At 36.6% G+C, this 18,859-nt stretch overlaps 2 protein-coding genes across 2 annotated transcripts; one reads left to right on the top strand and one right to left on the bottom strand.

The window, feature by feature from the left end:
* Positions 1–400: 400 nt before the first annotated feature.
* On the top strand, positions 401–6,179 carry LOC136774928 (uncharacterized). The gene is made up of 13 exons (XM_066729402.1): positions 401–935; positions 1,702–1,874; positions 1,954–2,179; positions 2,234–3,170; positions 3,228–3,457; positions 3,575–3,642; positions 3,839–3,995; positions 4,058–4,737; positions 4,855–5,101; positions 5,227–5,537; positions 5,587–5,650; positions 5,802–5,861; positions 6,046–6,179. The coding sequence occupies exons 1-13, from the start codon at positions 401–403 to the stop codon at positions 6,177–6,179; spliced, it is 3,822 nt and encodes a 1,273-aa protein (XP_066585499.1).
* A 9,094-nt stretch (positions 6,180–15,273) lies between these two features.
* On the bottom strand, positions 15,274–16,426 carry LOC136774927 (homeobox-like protein HDP1). The gene is made up of 3 exons (XM_066729400.1): positions 15,566–16,426; positions 15,447–15,481; positions 15,274–15,379 (listed from the first exon to the last, which is right to left on the bottom strand). Exons 1-3 carry the CDS (start codon positions 16,424–16,426, stop codon positions 15,274–15,276), a joined length of 1,002 nt encoding a protein of 333 aa, XP_066585497.1.
* Between the last annotated feature and the right edge of the window lie 2,433 nt (positions 16,427–18,859).

Here is an 18,859-nt window from a genome sequence, read left to right as displayed (position 1 = left end):
TTCAGTAGCTCTACGTGTTAGTGAGCCTATGGAGACAGAGTGGGGAAGCATTTTAGACCCAGTCTGGCTTCACTGATCATGTTAGCGTTTGTTATACTAAATTTATAACACTTTGCCTTTATTTGAAATATATTCTTTTTTTGTTTCTCTAAAGTTTTCCCCTTTTCTTCAAACCAAGTATTTCAATTCTCCAACTATCCTTAACTATTCTCTCTCTCTTTAGACCAATGGTGTTTTAAAGAGTGTCTGGTTAGTCACCTCCCAACACAGATCAAATTTTTCACATCCCTTACAGCATTTAAAAAATCTTGAGAAGCGTGTAGGGTAGTCTTCAGTTCATTTTAAGCCACAGAATCTTCAGTTCAGTTTTAGTCACAGAATCTTCAGGTACTCTGACATTATGCATCATTTAAGAGATATCACGCACATAATAGATGTGGATGGATTTATCGTTAATAAGAAGATAGTGTACAAACAAGTGGCTATTAAAAATATATACTCCAATTTAACACATTATGGTGCATTCAAAGTTAATGGATCAATGAACACTTTAAGTATTGCTGATCGGAAAACTGCATCTTTTGTGTTTAATAATGTGCACGGAATTGTATATGGAAATACGGGAAATGAAAGATATTCACAAAATGAAATATATGATTTTTTAAAAATCATTGAACGTGACAATGTGCAACCAGTGGTTGCATATAAAGGTGGACACTTCGAACGTGACTTATTAAATATAATGAACATTAATAATGTCAATTTAGAAAATTTTAATTGTCCAAAATTCGATTTCTTAAATGAATATATAAAAACGGACATTATTCCTTGTGACCTGCATAAAATTAAAATTAAGCGAAAATCACAAAAGGCTGTCCACTGTATGAAACAGGAGGTAAATGTTTTCGCAAAGTGGGTGCGGAAACAAATAAAAGGTAAATATTAAAAATTGAGTTCGCTATTTACTTGATATTAATAATTTTTTTATGTTTCAGAAGCTGTTATTAGCTGAATGGGCTAAATATTATTGTATATTAGTTTTTATATAAGTTTCATGTTCGTTTTTAATTATATGATAAATTTTATTTAAAAGTCTCTTTCTTTTTCCGTACTCCTATTTCCCTTAATTTAATCCGTAAAAGAAAAAAAGAAAAAAGCACTTTATAATTATTACTAGCTCATAAAAGAAAAAAATCTACCTAGTGCTCAATGTTTAAAAAAAAATGTAAAATCAAGTTAAATGGCAGGTCTATAGTAGAAAAATATTTGGAGGGTTTAGGATAAGTATGTGGAGGGAGAAAAGACTCTCCGAGGGCAGGCCTAAGAAAAAAAAGAAAATGGCAGTCTGTAAGATGCTGGGGGGGGGGGGGGGGGGACTGCTGCGTTGCTGTCCCAGTAATTTTTATGATCGCCACCTAGTGGAGGAAAATGAACTTTTTCCTCCACCAACTAAAATACAAAAAAGTTCTCTGGGTAACTATCAGGATAACTAACCATCCGGGCCCTAGGGTCATGGAAGAGGGGGTAAGCCTTAGGGAACTAGTGGACCCGTAGAATACGGGCCCTAGGGTGATGGGAGAGGGGTGAGAGACTAAGAGAGAAAGAGAGGGTGAGAGGGATCTATCTCTCTCTCATACTCCCCCACAGCCAAGGCACTTCCTCCGCACACCCGCACCCTCCTCATCACCTAATAAACCCTAGCTCTTAAAAAGACATTTCCTCCCGCACACCCGCACTCCCCCTCATCACCCAATATACCCCAGCTCTTAAGACACTTCCCCCCGCACACCCGCACCCCCCTCACCTTCATATCCCAGGAACCGCCTAGCTACCACTGCTGCTATTATCCACTCCTGAGCCTATCTCACGAGTGGGTAACGTAGGGATTAATAATATCCACTGTTCGGTAGCTTTTATGTTCTTTATTTGGTATCTCGTATACGTAACGGGGAGCTTCGTTACAACATACCTATAGAGACTTCGAATGATGGTTCGGAATTCATCATAAAAAATAAATGCATTGTTCATTTATCTACTCACCATAACTCTTTCGAAACAAAATTGACTTGCCTCATTGCCCCAAGAATAATTGAAAGGTTTCCTCACGAACCAATTAATTTGCATGAGAATGAGATACCATTGAATTTAAAATTAGCAGACCCTTCTTTCAACATTCCTGGCAAGCTTGATATTTTATTGTGTGTTGAATGATTTTGGCGTCTGTTGTGTATAGGTCAAGTTGCATTAAACCAGCAGGGACTCGTGTTGAAAAAAACAAAACTTGGATGGATTCTAAGTGGACCCATATCAGCTGTTCCCACTGGTACGATTCCATCCAACCCAATTTGTACGTTCTCGCTAAATGAGAAAATTGAACATTTTTGGAGAATAGAAAACTTTCCGGATCACAAACCTCTGTCCTTTGAAGAGAAGGAATGCGAAAAAATATTTGTTCATACATTCAGTCGCGATAAAGATAGCAGATTCGTAGTGAACATTCCTTTGAGGGATATTACTGATAAACTTGGAAATTCACGTGAATTGGCTGAGCTACGTTTATTAAATCTCGAGAAGAGGCTAGATCGCCAACCTGAATTAAGAAGGAATTACTCAGAGTTTTTAGATGAATACGAACGTATCGGTCATATGAGCTTAGTAAATGATATAGGTTGTCAGCCTTGTCATTACCTTCCGCACCATTGTGTTTTCAAGTCCGGTAAAATTCGCGCTGTTTTCGATAGTTCGGCTCCTACTTCATTTGGAGTATCTCTCAACGATGTCCAAATGGTTGGTCCAAATCTTCAAGCTCCACTTTTCGACATCTTGATCAGATTTAGAAGGCACCTGTACATAATCTCTGCTGATGTAGAAAATATGTACAGACAGGTCTTAAATTCCCCTGAAAAACGCGCTTTACAGCGCATTCTATGGAGATTAAATTCAAAGGAACCTATAAAAAGCTTCAACTTGAATGCAGTTACTTATGGTACAGCTTCAGCCTCTTTTCTATCCGTGAGAGCTTTCTTTCAATTGGGTTATGAATGTCAAGATGAGTTTCCAGTCATTTCCAAGATTATCTTAAATGATTTTTATGCGGATGACTTACTTACAGGCGCTGAAACTGTTGAAGAAACAATTTTTATTGCATCTATCATATCCAAGGTCCTAAAGCTAGAATGTTTCTAATTACGAAAATGGATATCCAATGAATGCAACATAATTAAAAGTGTAACTAATATTGAAGAAACTGAAAAACATACATTTTCATCCCTCCAAGACTCAGCCAAAACATTAGGGTTAAAGTGGACTGTGCGCTCTGATATAATAGGGTATACAGTTCAAACGTCCAAAAGGAAAGGAGTCACTAAAAGAAAGGTTTCGTCAGAAATTTCCCAAATATTCGACCCGCTTGGATTGCTCGGACCAGTTACGATATTGGCAAAAATATTCATGCAAAGTCTATGGCAAGGAAAACTTTCTTGTGACGAATCTTTGCCCTCCAATTTACACGCGGAATGGATCAAATACAAAGATCAATTAAAACATTTAAATTCAATTGCCACACTTTGATCAGCCTTATGCAAGTCTTATACTCATGTTGAGTTACATAACTTCGCTGACACTTCAAAAAATGGCTACAGGGTTTGCATTTACATGCGTTTCTATTGACGAAACAAATTCAATTCTCACTTGATTACTCTATTCGAAGTCAAGGGTAGCCCCCCTGAAAACGCAATCAATACCTAGTCTTGAACTTTGTGCTGCGCTTTTGTTATCCGAGTTAATGCTGACGGTTACGAAGGCTCTTAATGACGACGTTTATCTAAAAACTTATTAGTCTGACTCCTCCATCGTTCTATTATGGATAAGATTAGAGCCAAATGTATTGCCTGCTTTCATAGCTAATAGAATAGCACAAATCCAGGAACTCACGTACGAGCATGAGTGGCGTCACGTGCCAACATCTATGAACCCAGCTGATGCACTTTCACGGGGTATTCATGCCCAAGATATTTTAAATAATTTTTTATGATGGCAAGGCTCTATTTTTTGCAAGGAGAGGTTTGTAATTGGCCGAAAAATATAATGAATATTACCACTTCAGAAGAAGTAAAAACAATTGTCAATTGCTTAAGAGCTCACCAAACTCCCAAACCAATTTGTAATCATTTATTGCAACGATTTTCCGACCTCAACAAAGTCTGCAGAATTCTTTCTTATGTTCGTCGTTTTTGCAACAAATCAAAACGTAATTCTTCCGAAGTAGGTTTTGTCACTCCCTTGGAAATAAACGAATCATTACTTTTCCTAATAAAATGTGTCCAAATGGAGTGCTTTAGCCACGAGATTAGAATATTGGAGAAGAATCAGCCTATCAAAGGCCAATTGTCTCGATTGGCATTTTTTATTGACAATCGGAATATGATAAGAGTAGATGGAAGATTAGCCAATTCTCACTACTCACATGATAAAAAATTCCCTTTATTATTATCTAGCAAGCATGAGTTGACCAAGCGTATCGTACTTGACGAGCATCTGAGGTCGTTTCATGCCGGTCCTCAGCTATTACTTTATTCAGTCCGCCAAAGGTTTTGGCCACTTCGTGGCGGAAATTTGGTTCGAGGCATTGTACATAGTTGCGTAAGGTATTTTAAGGCAAAACCCAATGCATTGGTTTTTAAGATGGGAAATCTCCCTCAACTCAGAATCACTCCATCATACCCGATCAATTCAACTGTAGTTGATTACGCTGGTCCATTTTTAATCAAAAATAAAAAAAGTAGAGGTTGCAAACTTGAAAAATGTTACATAGCATTATTCGTATGTTTCTAAACTAAGACTCTGCATTTGGAGATTGTGATTGATCTGCCAAACGATGCTTTTACTGCTGCTTTGAGAACATTTGTGTCAAGACGATGTAAACCTGCAAACCTACACTCTGACAACGGTACATCTTTTGTCGGAACTCCTAATGCATTGAATGATCTTGGATCAATTTTAAAGATTGAAAACGCTAAATTAGGTGAATCTGCTGGCTCCATTGGCATTTTATACCTGCCTATTCGCCTCATATGGGCGGTCTATGGGAGGCTGGTGTTAAGTCGGTAAAATTTCATTAAAAGAGAATAGCTTCTACTGCAAATGTTACAAACGAGGAATTTTATACTCTTTTAACTCAAATAAAGTCTTTACTCAATTCCCGACGTCTTCCACCTTTCTCAATAGATTCCAATGATTTTACTCCTTTGGCTTCTGCGCGCTTTTTAATTGGCCGAACATTTGCAGCAGTTGTCGATCCTCCTTTAGATCATGTGCCTAATTCTCGCCTCTCCAATTGGCAACGAATTCAATCTATGCAGCAACATTATTGGAAGCGATGGAGTAAAGAATATAATTCAGAGCTACAATTTCGTAATAAATGGATGCATCCTTTTCCTGCAATACAGCTTGATACACTTGTACTCTTAAAGGAAGACAATTTAGCTCCTGATAAATGGAAGCTTGGAAGAGTTGTTGAAACCTACCCTGCAATGATGGTACACTCTGGGAAATTGAATCGTTCCAAAATGTAAACACAATTTAAAGGTGCCTTTGTTAGCTAGTGGACAAGACTTTTCCACATTGCGTAGCCTAACTGGCCTAGCACCGAGTCCCAAGCAATAAACAGAGGACAATAAACCGACTGAAAATGAATAACCCTTATATACCTGTACTCGAATGATCAATCAAAAATTCTAATTTTAATATTATTAATTAAACATTTTTAAAACTGTTATCAATACATTGCTTTTATTTTTAAGATAAGAATGAGTCCAAACACGAGGCTAATCGGACGATTATTTCTGTATTAGGAGTATCGTGTAGTTTATATTTTATTAAATTCTAATGAAACTATATTTTATTTTGTATATCTGTTATTTATTAAATTAATATATATTGTTATATACATACAACTACTTATACCACTTTTCTCTATTAATTTAAAACCTAGCCAATAATTAGAATTAAAACATTTAATTAATTAAAGTTAGTTAAATGAAAAAGGCTCCGGTTGCATTCTCACAAAACGCCGTGTGGCGTCATTCGTATGCAACCTGAACCTCTTTCTTAGGCAACAGCACTTCTTTGTTGCCAGGGCCTCAGAGCGCGCGTGGCCAAAAGTCTTAGTCAGCTATTAGAACAATCGACTTATTGACGCACGGTCGACTTAGTAACCATTAACGCACGATCGATTCCCTAAAACCATACCATATATGGTCATGAGAATCGATGCATTTTGAGGCAACGACTTAACTGCTTGGTTCCTGATAGATTAGTCAGGGCCCAGCAATAACTAGAACAAGTCATCTGACATTACCAGAGCATTAGCTCTTAAGTTACTCTAAATTCTATCTAATTTCAATTTAGAAACCATCTTATTAAAAACCTGTATAACTATAATTTATTTTTATAATTCAATATTGTAAAATAACTCTACAAGGACTGAATAAATTTAGTTGTACCCAAAAGTACTTGAATTAGTTCGTCACGGTGTGAACCCATAACAAAAGTGGTGGCAGCGGTGGGATAGGCTGAAAGATCTATCGACTGGTGAAGCAGCAGGAAAAAGCAAGGAGATTTCCTTACGCTCATCAACTACTACGACGGCAACAACTGGAGGAATTTTCACTTCGAATCAACTTGTCAGTACTCCAGTCCTCACGGGATTCATCGATCATTATCGCAGTCTCAACATTTGGACCTCGTCCATTCGGGAGATCACTGCCTATCCTAGAGGATTCAACATCACCGACAGCTTACTCAAGGAATCTACAATAGGACCTACGACATCAAGAACCAGCTGAAGAAGAATGGATCTCTGGTGAGTACGGTTCCAACTTGTAAAAAATCAGTAGCAAAACTATTTACTTTGCGAATCATTGCAACCGCGAGCCAAGCGAGCGATTAAAACTTTAGAGGAAAATTTTCTCATGAGTCAAGACGACGGAAACTTTGACCGGACTCAATCGGTTCCCAATCTTACGGCAACTTCTAGGCGTTTGTTTAATCAAGTTTCTATCAGTGATGAAGTAACTTCCTTCTTGCATGAAGTGTAGGAAAATACCGAATGCGCACTATTCGATACGAAAAGCCCAGAAGTGACCGATACTGTTGCACGTACTAGCACATTAAATACTAACACGAGCCGAAATCCATTAGTTGGGAGCGTAGACTGCAGTGTATTTAGACGCAACGTAACTACTCGTAGGCGCGGAAGCTCCATTATGGCAAATCGCGATCGTGTTGTCTTTCATGACCCCAATGTGGTTTATGAACAAAATCCAGATAGAACCCTGGATACCAGAATACCTGTAACACCTGCCCCAAGGGTGCCACAGTCGCCAGTAACGACTGAAATAAACAGGTTGAGTGAAACCTTACGACGAGAGGCCAATCCTCTTGTAGAAGAAAGTGCTAGGCTAAGAGAGGAACTTAGACAACTGCGTATCCGGCAGGACGCGCTTTTATATGCAACAGAACACGAACCGCGACCTTGCGGAAGTTCTACAATAAAGAAACCTTCGTGGAGAACTTTCTCTAAACCATTAAACCACGGTTCAAGTCATAAACGGGAAGAACTAACTCAATTCGAAGATGAACCAAAACTCCGATTCTCGTTCGATACAGCTATGAAAATGTTACCCACTTTCTCAGGGAATCCAGATGGATTAGATCCATTTATAAGTACAGCATACCTTATTCACGATGGTATAGCCCCTAAAGATCGGAGCGACTTATTACAATTCATTAGATTTTCGAGTCTAAAAAGCAGAGCGTTCCATGAACTTAAACATAGGGCCATTTACACAATCGACGATTTAGTCGTAGAATTAGAAGCCATATTCAGGCCTAAACGGTCTGCAGCAGTCGTACAAAACGACTTATACACTAGCCGTCAAAGAAAAGACGAGCCAGTAAAAGCATACGCTAACCGAATAGAAGGTTTGCTTACTGAGCTATTACAGTTTAGCTTGGACCCAGGAAACTCAGCAGACAGTAATGCCGCAATAGAAGGATGCTGAGAAAACAAGCGTTGATACAATTTAATCACGGTCTAAATTCGCGTATTGCGACTATAGTGAAGGCCTCTAAATGCCTCACCTTACAGGAAGCTATCTCCATGGCTATAGAGGAGGACAGCACCTACCCATCTTATCATGAACAGAACCAACATAGGAGAGGAAACCAACAAGGTTCCAACACGGGTATCAACAAGAAAAACGATAATCTACATTGCGAAAGTTGCGATAGAAAAGGACACCTCGCAAAAAATTGCTACGCACGTTTATTTAACGCTAAAAAACCTCAAGACAAGAAGGTATCAATAAACAAAGTATCCGTTGTATGCAATTATTGCAAAAAACCTGGACATACAGTCCAAGAGTGCCGAACCTTACAAAGGAAAAAACAAAGGGAGTCCACTCAACCAATAAAAGCCGCAGAGTCACAAGAAGAGGAACGAGTACGACTCGACACAACGAGACTACACGTATTACAGAACTCTTCGCATAGAAATTTAATCGAAGTTCAAGCTGATGAATTTAAAAAACAAACAGCTATGTTACGTTTTGACACGGGAGCTGATATTTCTATCATAAAGGCAGGAGTTCTCCAAGGAAGAACGATGATAAAACAAAAGGAAAATACCGTTACCGGATTAGGAAATTACCCATTCACTACTGCAGGAACTGTGGAACTACACGTAAAGGTAGGGAAACATATAATTATGCATCCATTCCAGGTGATACCTAGTTCATTCCCTTTAATCGCAGACGGAATCTTAGGTGTAGATTTCTGGGAGAAAAATGTTTACAAGGTAAACCGAGATCATTCAATTACGATGCTAGGACACAGCTGGCAAATGCACTACTCAGCTCCCCAGACAGTGACCCTGAAACCGAGAACCGAAACATTAGTAGCGGCGATAACACATAGCAAAATTGATGGGCTAGCGACAGCCCGAGAAATAAGACCAGCCGTGTACATGGGAAACTGTGTCACCAGGCCGTCTGAGTCTACCTGCTGCGTCAGCATAATCAACGTTACAGAAGTCGAGCAGGAAATAAATACCCCTATAGTGGAACTAGAAAAAATTTCCGACCCTCCCGAAGAAAACAACGAGTACTCTCAACCTCCAGCAATTTGTCATATAAACAATTATAATGAAGACAGAATTGACAAATTGATAAATCTCATAGATGTAGCCTATCTCAATCAAGAGGAGAAACGAAAATTACGTAAGATTTGTAAAAACTATAGTGATATATTCCAAATAGAAGGGGATCGTCTTTTGACAACAAAAGCAGTAAAACACACACTCACCTTCAAAGAAGGGACCACCCCAATTTTCAAGAAACCTTATCGTCTGCCAGAAAAACATAAAAATGAAATCTATAAACAAATAAATCAGATGGAAGAAGAAGGCATAGTACGCACGAGCAGTGATGCCGATCTGCGGACGGACGGACTCCCCACCATCCATCCGCGGACTCACCAACATGTCCAGGGATGCGTGCATCCATGAGTCAACCCCACTCATGTCCTACTCCCTAGTAACTCACACCATTGCAGGGCTGCATAGGTGTCTCGGCTTGCGTCGCTCAAGTTCGATGAGCGTCGGTTGTCTGGGGTGCAAAAGAGAGCAGAATAATTTTCTCGGATCTCTCTGTCTCGAACCCGAACTGACTCGAACTGAACTTCGTTCGGCCGACGAGCTAGAATCCTTTTCGGTGGCAATTTCAACTTTTCCTTTCGTAGATTCCGGATCAATTACTGTAAAAAAGTTTCGTATGATGATAAAAAAATGTTAAAATTGTTTGATTGTATTATTAAATAATAAATAAAAACAATATATTAATACATTGGAATATAATAATGTACAATTTTAATTCCCACACCCCATTATAAGCAATTAAAGTGTTTATTTATTTCTCCATTAATAATAATCATTAAATTAATAATTTATTTTAAAAATCAATCTTAGAATGTATACAAATCTTAAACAAAATTAAAAAAAAAAATATCCAATAAGACTCGAACACGCGACAATCTGCGTTGCGAGCAGACACTTAGCCACCTGTACTACACAACCTTTCGACATTTCTTGTATAAACGGACAATGTAAACGGAGGTTCTCGTGAAATGATACTTATCGTATTTCTTTCTTCAACATAGTTGTAAAGCTGAAATCGTATGCAGAGTTATAATTGCACAATATATATATGAGGCCGAATAGAAATTATGCAAATTAAAAATATTCGAATCTCCGAAAATGAATTTCAACATTATTTTCGAATATGTTAATGCAAACGCTATTCAGCATTATGAAGCATGAAATATAATAAACGTCTATTTTCAGAAAAAAAATAACAGTCATAATATGACTTCATTACTATGATAAAAGGGTATACGTAAAATGACGTTAATTTTTTAACGGAAACATCGTATCTTCGAAAATAATGTTGAAATTCATTTTCAGAGATTCGAATATTTTTAATTTGCATAATTTCTATTCGGCCTCATATATATATTGTGCAATTATAACTCTGCATACGATTTCAGGTTTAAAACTATGTTGAAGAAAGAAATACGATAAGTATCATTTCACGAAAACCTCCGTTTACATTGTCCGTTTATACAAGAATTGTCGAAAGGTTGTGTAGTATAGGTGGCTAAGTGTCTGCTCGCAACGCAGATTGTCGCGTGTTCGAGTCTTATTGGATATTTTTTTTTTAATTTTGTTTAAGATTTGTATACATTCTAAGATTGATTTTTAAAATAAATTATTAATTTAATGATTATTATTAATGGAGAAATAAATAAACACTTTAATTGCTTGTAATGGGGTGTGGGAATTAAAATTGTATATTATTATATTCCAATGTATTAATATATTGTTTTTATTTATTATTTAATAATACAATCAAACAATTTTAACATTTTTTTATCATCATACGAAACTTTTTTACAGTAATTGATCCGGAATCTACGAAAGGAAAAGTTGAAATTGCCACCGAAAAGGATTCTAGCTCGTCGGCTGAATAAAGTTCAGTTCGAGTCAGTTCGGGTTCGAGACAGAGAGATCCGAGAAAATTATTCCGCTCTCTTTTGCACCCCAGACAACCGACGCTCATCGAACTTGAGCGACGCAAGCCGAGACACCTATGCAGCCCTGCAATGGTGTGAGTTACTAGGGAGTAGGACATGAGTGGGGTTGACTCATGGATGCACGCATCCCTGGACATGTTGGTGAGTCCGCGGATGGATGGTGGGGAGTCCGTCCGTCCGCAGATCGGCATCACTGCGCACGAGTAAAAGTCAATGGAATGCACCACTCTTGGTAGTCCCCAAGAAACCTGATGCTCAAGGAAACGTAAAAATGCGCATAGTCATAGACTTCCATATATAAAACGAATTGTCGGTAGGAGATGCGTTCCCTTTACCAAACATAACGGAAATTCTAGATCAATTGGGCTATTCTAAATACTTCACGACTTTAGATTTGGCGTCAGGCTTCCATCAGATAGAAATGGCAGAGAAGGACAAAGAGAAGACAGCATTCTCTACGCCAATGGGACACTACGAATATAATCGTATGCCATTCGGGTTAAAAAATGCACCCGCAACATTCCAACGTATGATGAACTCAGTGTTATCAGGATTACATGGAATCAAATGCTACGTGTATCTGGAAGACATAGTAATTCATGCACCAACTTTAACAGAGCATAGTAAAAGGCTACAAGAAGTGTTTACCAGATTAAGGGAAAATACACTAATATTACAACCAGAAAAGTGTCGTTTTCTACGAAAAGAAATATGCTATCTGGGACACATAATATCGGATAAAGGTATCTATCCTGATCCGAGCAAAACAACAGCAGTGGAAAAATATCCACGACCCAAGAATGTATAAGACATTCAATCATTCCTAGGCTTAGCAGGCTACTACAGACGTTTCATAGACCAATTTGCTGACCTAGCCAAACCATTAACAGAACTCTTGAAAAAAGGAAAAAAATTCCATTGGACTACGGCGGAAGAAACTGCTTTTAATACACTGAAAAGGAAACTCGTAAGTGCACAGATATTACAATATCCAGATTTCAGAAAACCTTTTATTTTAACAACGGATGCATCTGAACTGGCAATAGGAGCCGTATTGTCACAAGAAATTCTGGGAGAAGATCTGCCAGTGGCATATGCCAGTAGAACATTAAACAAAGCAGAAATAAACTATAGTACGACTGAGAAAGAACTAGCAGCCATAGTTTGGGCAGTTCAAAATTTTAGACCATACTTATATGGGACAAAATTTACTATAGTAACCGATCATCAACCTTTGACATGGCTATTCAATATTCAAGATCCAGGATCAAGACTCATGAGGTGGAGACTGAAGCTTGAAGAATATGATTACGAAATAAAGTATAAGCCAGGAAAACAAAATACCAATGCAGATGCTTTCAGTAGAATACATGTTGTCACAAGGGCCACAGCGAAAAGGATACCCTCAGATTCGTTAACAAATAATAAGACAAAATCTCCAATAGCAGATCCTAAGTTGGTACCAGAGAAACAAAAAATCAGCGAAAAGCAGACGACAGCTGAACCTGTTACATCGCTAGCGACACCGAACGTCGACCCAGAACGGGAGACACCGAACGTTGACGCCGACACACCTGATTCGTCAAGGTCAGAAAAAAGCGAAACAGAGGAAGAAAGCGAGTCAGAAATAATGGAGAATGAAGAAATATACTCCGCCGAAAAAATAGCTCGCATACTTTATGAGTACCACGACACACCCTTTGGAGGTCATGAAGGTATACACAGAACGTTAAAGAGAATTAAACTCCGACATACCTGGCCCAACATGAAAAAGGACATACAAGAGTACATTGCAAAATGCGACAAATGTCAAAGGAATAAAACAGGGGGAGTAAAAAGGGCGCCAATGCTTATTACGGATACACCGTTAGAACCCTTCGAAAAGGTAACACTTGATATTATTGGACCCTACCCACCAACACCACGTGGAAATAAATACGCGCTGACGTTTCAAGACTTATTTACGAGGTATAGTATTGCCTTACCAATACCAGACCAGTCAGCTTCTACAGTGGCTAAATATTTTGTGGAAAAAATACTCTTTATATTTGGAATCCCGCAAAAAGTATTAACTGATCAAGGTACTAACTTTGTCAGTCAACTCTTCAAAAATGTATGCAAACTGTTGAAAATCGAAAAAATTCAAACAACCGCATACCATCCACAATCTAATGGAGCTTTAGAACGTTCGCATTGAACATTAACGTCATACTTAAAAAGCTACGTTAATGACGATTTAAATAATTGGGATGAGTGGTTACCATACGCTATGTTTGTATATAATACAACCCCTCATACTGCCACAAACGAAACTCCATTCTCATTGTTATTTGGGAGAGAAATAGAACTCCCAACATCGCTAGAATTACCGCCGAAACCATCATATACATACCGAGATTGCCGCGAAGAATTACGCGAAAGAATGCGTTCGGCAGGTATTATGATGGAAGATCATTTAATAAAAGAAAAAGAAAAATCTAAAATACAGTATGACAAAAACACGCGAGAAATTAACTTTAATATAGGAGATAAAGTTTTACTTAAAAGGGAAATGAATCGTCATGGTAGACCAAAGAAACTTGAACCTATCTACGATGATCCCTATACAGTTACAAGAAAACGAAACGATTTAAATTACGAAATACTGACCGGGAAAAAATTCGTGAATGTACACGTAAACCGATTAAAACCCTATATTATGTAAATCAGTAAAATAAATATAATAAGTAGTCGCGTAGTTTAAATAATTAGTACTGTAAAAAATTGTTTTAAATAATAACTAACGATCAATCGTAGATAAAACTAAACCTGAGCTATCTTATAATTAACTACATATTAAAAGGTAGGAAAAAATAAATAAAGAAAAAAAAAGAATTGAGGTAAAATCGATAATTTATTTAAAAAGTTCGTTTTGGGAAAGGGAAATACAGAGAGGTTACAAAAATCAAGTAAAATTATAAATTTATTATAAAAAGAAAATACATAAAAAATTTTCCTTATTCTATCAACCCGTGATACCATAAAACATAATCCTCGGAGGGGACGTGTTGGTCCCATCCCATCGGATTCTCCACCTGGAGGTTGTTGTACCCCCAGCCGCGACGAGGTACCACTCCGGTACACTGTAACCACCGGATCCCAAAGTAGTCAAACATCTCGTGGAAGTCGTTTTCCTCCTCGTCAAATTTCGCGTGTAGCTTCGCGAAATGCCGTTCCTGCCGGCGATACTGCTGTCTCGCCGTGATTGCTCGTAGGTTTTTCCATAAAACTAAATAAAAACACATAACAATATAAAATTAGAAAAAAAAGTTACAATCAAATACATATCAAAAGTCTTTGAAAATACTTACAACCACAAAAAAATCCAAATAGGGGAACACCATTAGTAGTGTAGTAAGGCCGGTTCTGGCCCCCCCCCCCCCCCCACTCCTGTCCACTCGGATGAGCCTGGTTGCGAGGTAGTGGGGGGAGCCAAGAAGTGCTAAGCGGAGGTGGTGGGGGAAATCGGAGGCTCCACGTGAGCTCGCAGCAAGTATGGGCGAGAGGGTTGCGGGGGTGCGGGAGGATACTTGCGGCATTTTGACGTCACACCCCCACTCGTCTGACGTTAGGTCCCAGTCGGTAAAAGCAGTTTCCTAAATGGTAAAACACAGATTCTCCATGCGTTTTTTTTTTGCTCGCGTAACCTTGAATCTTTGCAGCATATTACTGACCCCGCTGAGCCCCCTTTACAATAAATGTAGCTGAGTGTGTTGCTTTTTTCCATAGCTCAGCAATTTTTAAACTAATATATAATAGCATGTGCAAATATTTGATTTATTCATTGAACAACCTATGCTTGGGTTAACTACTGCTAGGCACTAGGAGCAGAGACAAATCACGATATCTTCAATTAAATATCAATAAGCACACTCATATTCTGCTCTTCCAAAGTTTTCTATCTTCTATTTAATTTTATAAATCAACAAAACAAAAATAAACCTTATTATATATGTTTTTATTGTAATAACAGTTAATTATAAAATGGTATTATTGAAATATACATTGATTAAAATGTTGATAACATAAATGTACAATGTTACATTTTTTTAAGTTATATATTTTCAGAAGATAATAGTTCAACAATTACATCTCGTTTTTCTTGACCCAATCTTCTCCTTTCAGTGCTTGAAGCCACGGTAATAAAGCTGCTGGTTCACACATATAACATGCTTTTTTTAAAAAGACTACTCTATTTTAAAATGATATTTATAATTCGAAACTTCGTAACTATGAGATAGTAATTCCTACTATAAGACCTTTTTAAATAGTTCTTGACAGATGTCAGTGTTAACTGAAAAGTACATACAATCATCATATGCATTCAATATTACTATGTAAAGGCTAGAATGCTATAAATATATACCTATTCGTTTACTTCATCTTCAATTATCATAGCATTCTCGCTGTCGATTATTCCAGTAACTTTATTATTTTCAAAAATCGAGAAATTGTCCTTAATATCATCACTATTATCACTGTCAATTATTTCAATTACAGTATCAGCATCATCAGAATCATCTACATCGAATACTTCGTTTACTTCATCTTCAATTATCATGTCATTCTCGCTGTCGATTATTCCAGTAACTTTATTATTTTCAAAAATCGAAAAATTGTCCTCAATATCATCACTATTATCACTGTTAATTATTTGAATTACAGTATTAGCATCATCAGAATCATCTGCGGTCAATACTTCAGCTACTTTATCTTCAACCATTGTCTCGTTCTCACCGTTGATCATTTCAATAACATCAATATATTCCTCGCTACAATCATCACTATCATCACTATTATCACTGTCAATTATTTCAATTACAGTATTAGCATCATTAGAATCATCTACATTGAATACTTCGTTTACTTCATCTTCAATTATCATGTCATTCTCTCTGTTGATTATTCCAGTAACTTTATTATTTTCAAAAATCGAAAAATTGTCCTCAATATCATCACTATTATCACTGTCAATTATTTGAATTACAGTATTAACATCATCAGAATCATCTGCGGTCAATACTTCAGTTACTTCATCTTCAATCATTGTCTCGTTCTCACCATCGATTATTTCAATAACATCAATATATTCCTCGCTACAATCATCACTTATAATTTCCTCACAACGTTGCATATTTGTATTAATTTGAAATAGTAATTCAAATAATAAGTTCATATCTCTTTCAATTTCATTTAATATATTGTCACTACAATTGTATATAACTTTAATATTAGCCATTGAAATATTTTTTCTTCAAAATGTCTCCTTTACTTTAAACTGTTAAAGCAGAGGATGAAACAAAAATCTAATGAACTGTTTAGAACTACTCAAGTATTTAAAACATTTCCACCACCAACTACCTTAATAAAAGACACCCTTTCAACAGAAACGTTGGAAGTGTGTGTACTTATCATTCATATTTTATTTCTTTTGATGGAATTACACCCTACTTTAGATAAGCAAACACATATCATCATCATCTTGCTAAGCGATGAAACCAAAATCATCGTGAGAATCAACGGAATAGAGTTTCAAGGCAGAAACGTTTAAGGTATAACACATACACATGCTTTTAATAAAAGAAGAAGAATAATTTTATTAATAAGCCTATGTCGTTTTATTCTTAAATATGATATATATTAGAAAGATTTGTATGAACGATGTATGTTTCGGATGTACAAATACTTTTGATGCTTCAGATATACAATCATACGCATGCTTTTAATAGAACAATGATTTTATTAATAAGCCTATGTCGTTTAATTCTTAAATATGATACATATTAGAAAGGTTTGTATAAACGATGTATGTTTTGGATGTTCAAATACTTTTGATGCATCAAATTTCAGCAAGAGAGAAGCCTGCTTTAGATATACAAATATCTTTGACGTATTAAATATCAGCACGTGATGAAAATTTAGTATCTCTTATACGCTCCACACTGGACCTTAACGTATAACGATATGTCTACGTATGGTGAAATTGAGATCTTCAGCAAGATCATATTTTTTTTTAAAAATATTAATTTATATTTTATCCAGATCATAGATCTTTACAGATATGTTGATCGCTAACACATTGAAAATCATCAAAATGTCCTTGAATGATTCATGCATATTCTTTTAATAGAGTCATAATTTGATTAATCAGCAGTATATCATCTTACTAATCAGTGTTGATGACATATTAAACATCTGCACACGTTTTCAACACAAAATTATTAACCCCCTCCATCAACAATTTTTCTATATAAATGGATACGAACAATAGTGAACCAGCTTCAATCTGTTCAAACTCTAGTTAGTGCATCGACCGCACAACCAGCAAGAATCTTCAGATCAGTACTTTAGTTAGTGCATCAACCACAACCAGTAAGAATACCCAGAACAATTTATACCTCAGTCTCAACTGATAAAGAAAGGTAGGAATATATTATTCAAATATTGTTTTAATTTTCGATAATAATAATAATAATATTCTTCTGCAATAAAGGGTCTAGATAAAATGGCAATTTTAACTGGAGTTAATGCATTCGCTTTCATCACTGAGAAGACATTTGTTAAATTAAACAGTCTCGAGGAAAATAAAGAATATGAAATAATTGAAATGATGAAAATAAAGACTAAATATGAAATGAGGATAATAGCGAAACTATTAACGCAGGATTGGTTTTATCCCCCTGCCCGGATGGTTGCCTTACTCGAATCGCAGGATCAGTTTACGGAGCTGATAAATGCAGCATCAAAAAATATTTTGATCATGAAATATTTAGGTGGGAAATATAATAATTTAGAATTTAAGATTAAACAATAAATGATTTGTATAATAAATGAGTGAATAAATGCTTTATATATATTTATTAAAAAGTGCTTTATTTTTTTCTAACCTTACATATCTAACTTACATTTCTAACAATATTCGTAAGCGGATTATAGTCTACAATTTTATCATGTATAATTAAACAATAGGCTGTATATTACTCGGAATATTTTTCCAACACTCGATTTCAATCTTAACGTCGACCGTGCCTGTTTTAACCGACTCGTTCTGATGTGAACAATCAATTACAAAGAGCGGACCGTATTGCAAGAAGTTTAGGTAATCGAGCATTGGTTTTGACAGTTTTTCACCAGCATAATATAAGTGGAAAAACTTTACATACATATCATAGAGTACGGAGTAGCGAGATTTCGTGAAATCAGTGTCGAAACGATCGTATGGATAAAACTCAGAATTTAAATAGACTTTAACATCACGTACATCGCAATCGCTAAATTTAAGTACATTCGAGTATTGATCGTTCTTCTTATTTTTTCTAATCGCCAGTATCACGTATCGAGGCTTCTCCAATTGTGTAGCGGCTTTCACAGCCCATGAATGTCGCTGTGTTTGAGGTAAAAGGGGATATTCGTAGAGCTCCCAGGAACGAAAAGCCATGGTGAGATTTTTATTCTGCTCGATAATGCGTAGAAATTGTAGTTTGGTAAATTCATTTAAAGTTACGTGAGGCATTCTCCATTGCACTCGGTGCAGTTCAATCCCAGAATCGGTAAACTGATTCGAAGAAAATATTGAATTTATATCATTACGCGCTCGTATCAGAACGAGCTCATGGAGTGCATTGATAACGACATGTTTGTAATCTTCGCAGAATCCCAATAGCATATGCAG

Source organism: Prorops nasuta, unplaced genomic scaffold (assembly GCF_024137725.1).
Source record: "Prorops nasuta isolate Cenicafe-Biocafe unplaced genomic scaffold, Cenicafe_Pnas_1.2 PNAS00007, whole genome shotgun sequence".
Taxonomy (NCBI): Eukaryota; Metazoa; Arthropoda; class Insecta; order Hymenoptera; family Bethylidae; genus Prorops; species Prorops nasuta.
This window is presented reverse-complemented; position numbering and strand designations above follow the sequence as displayed.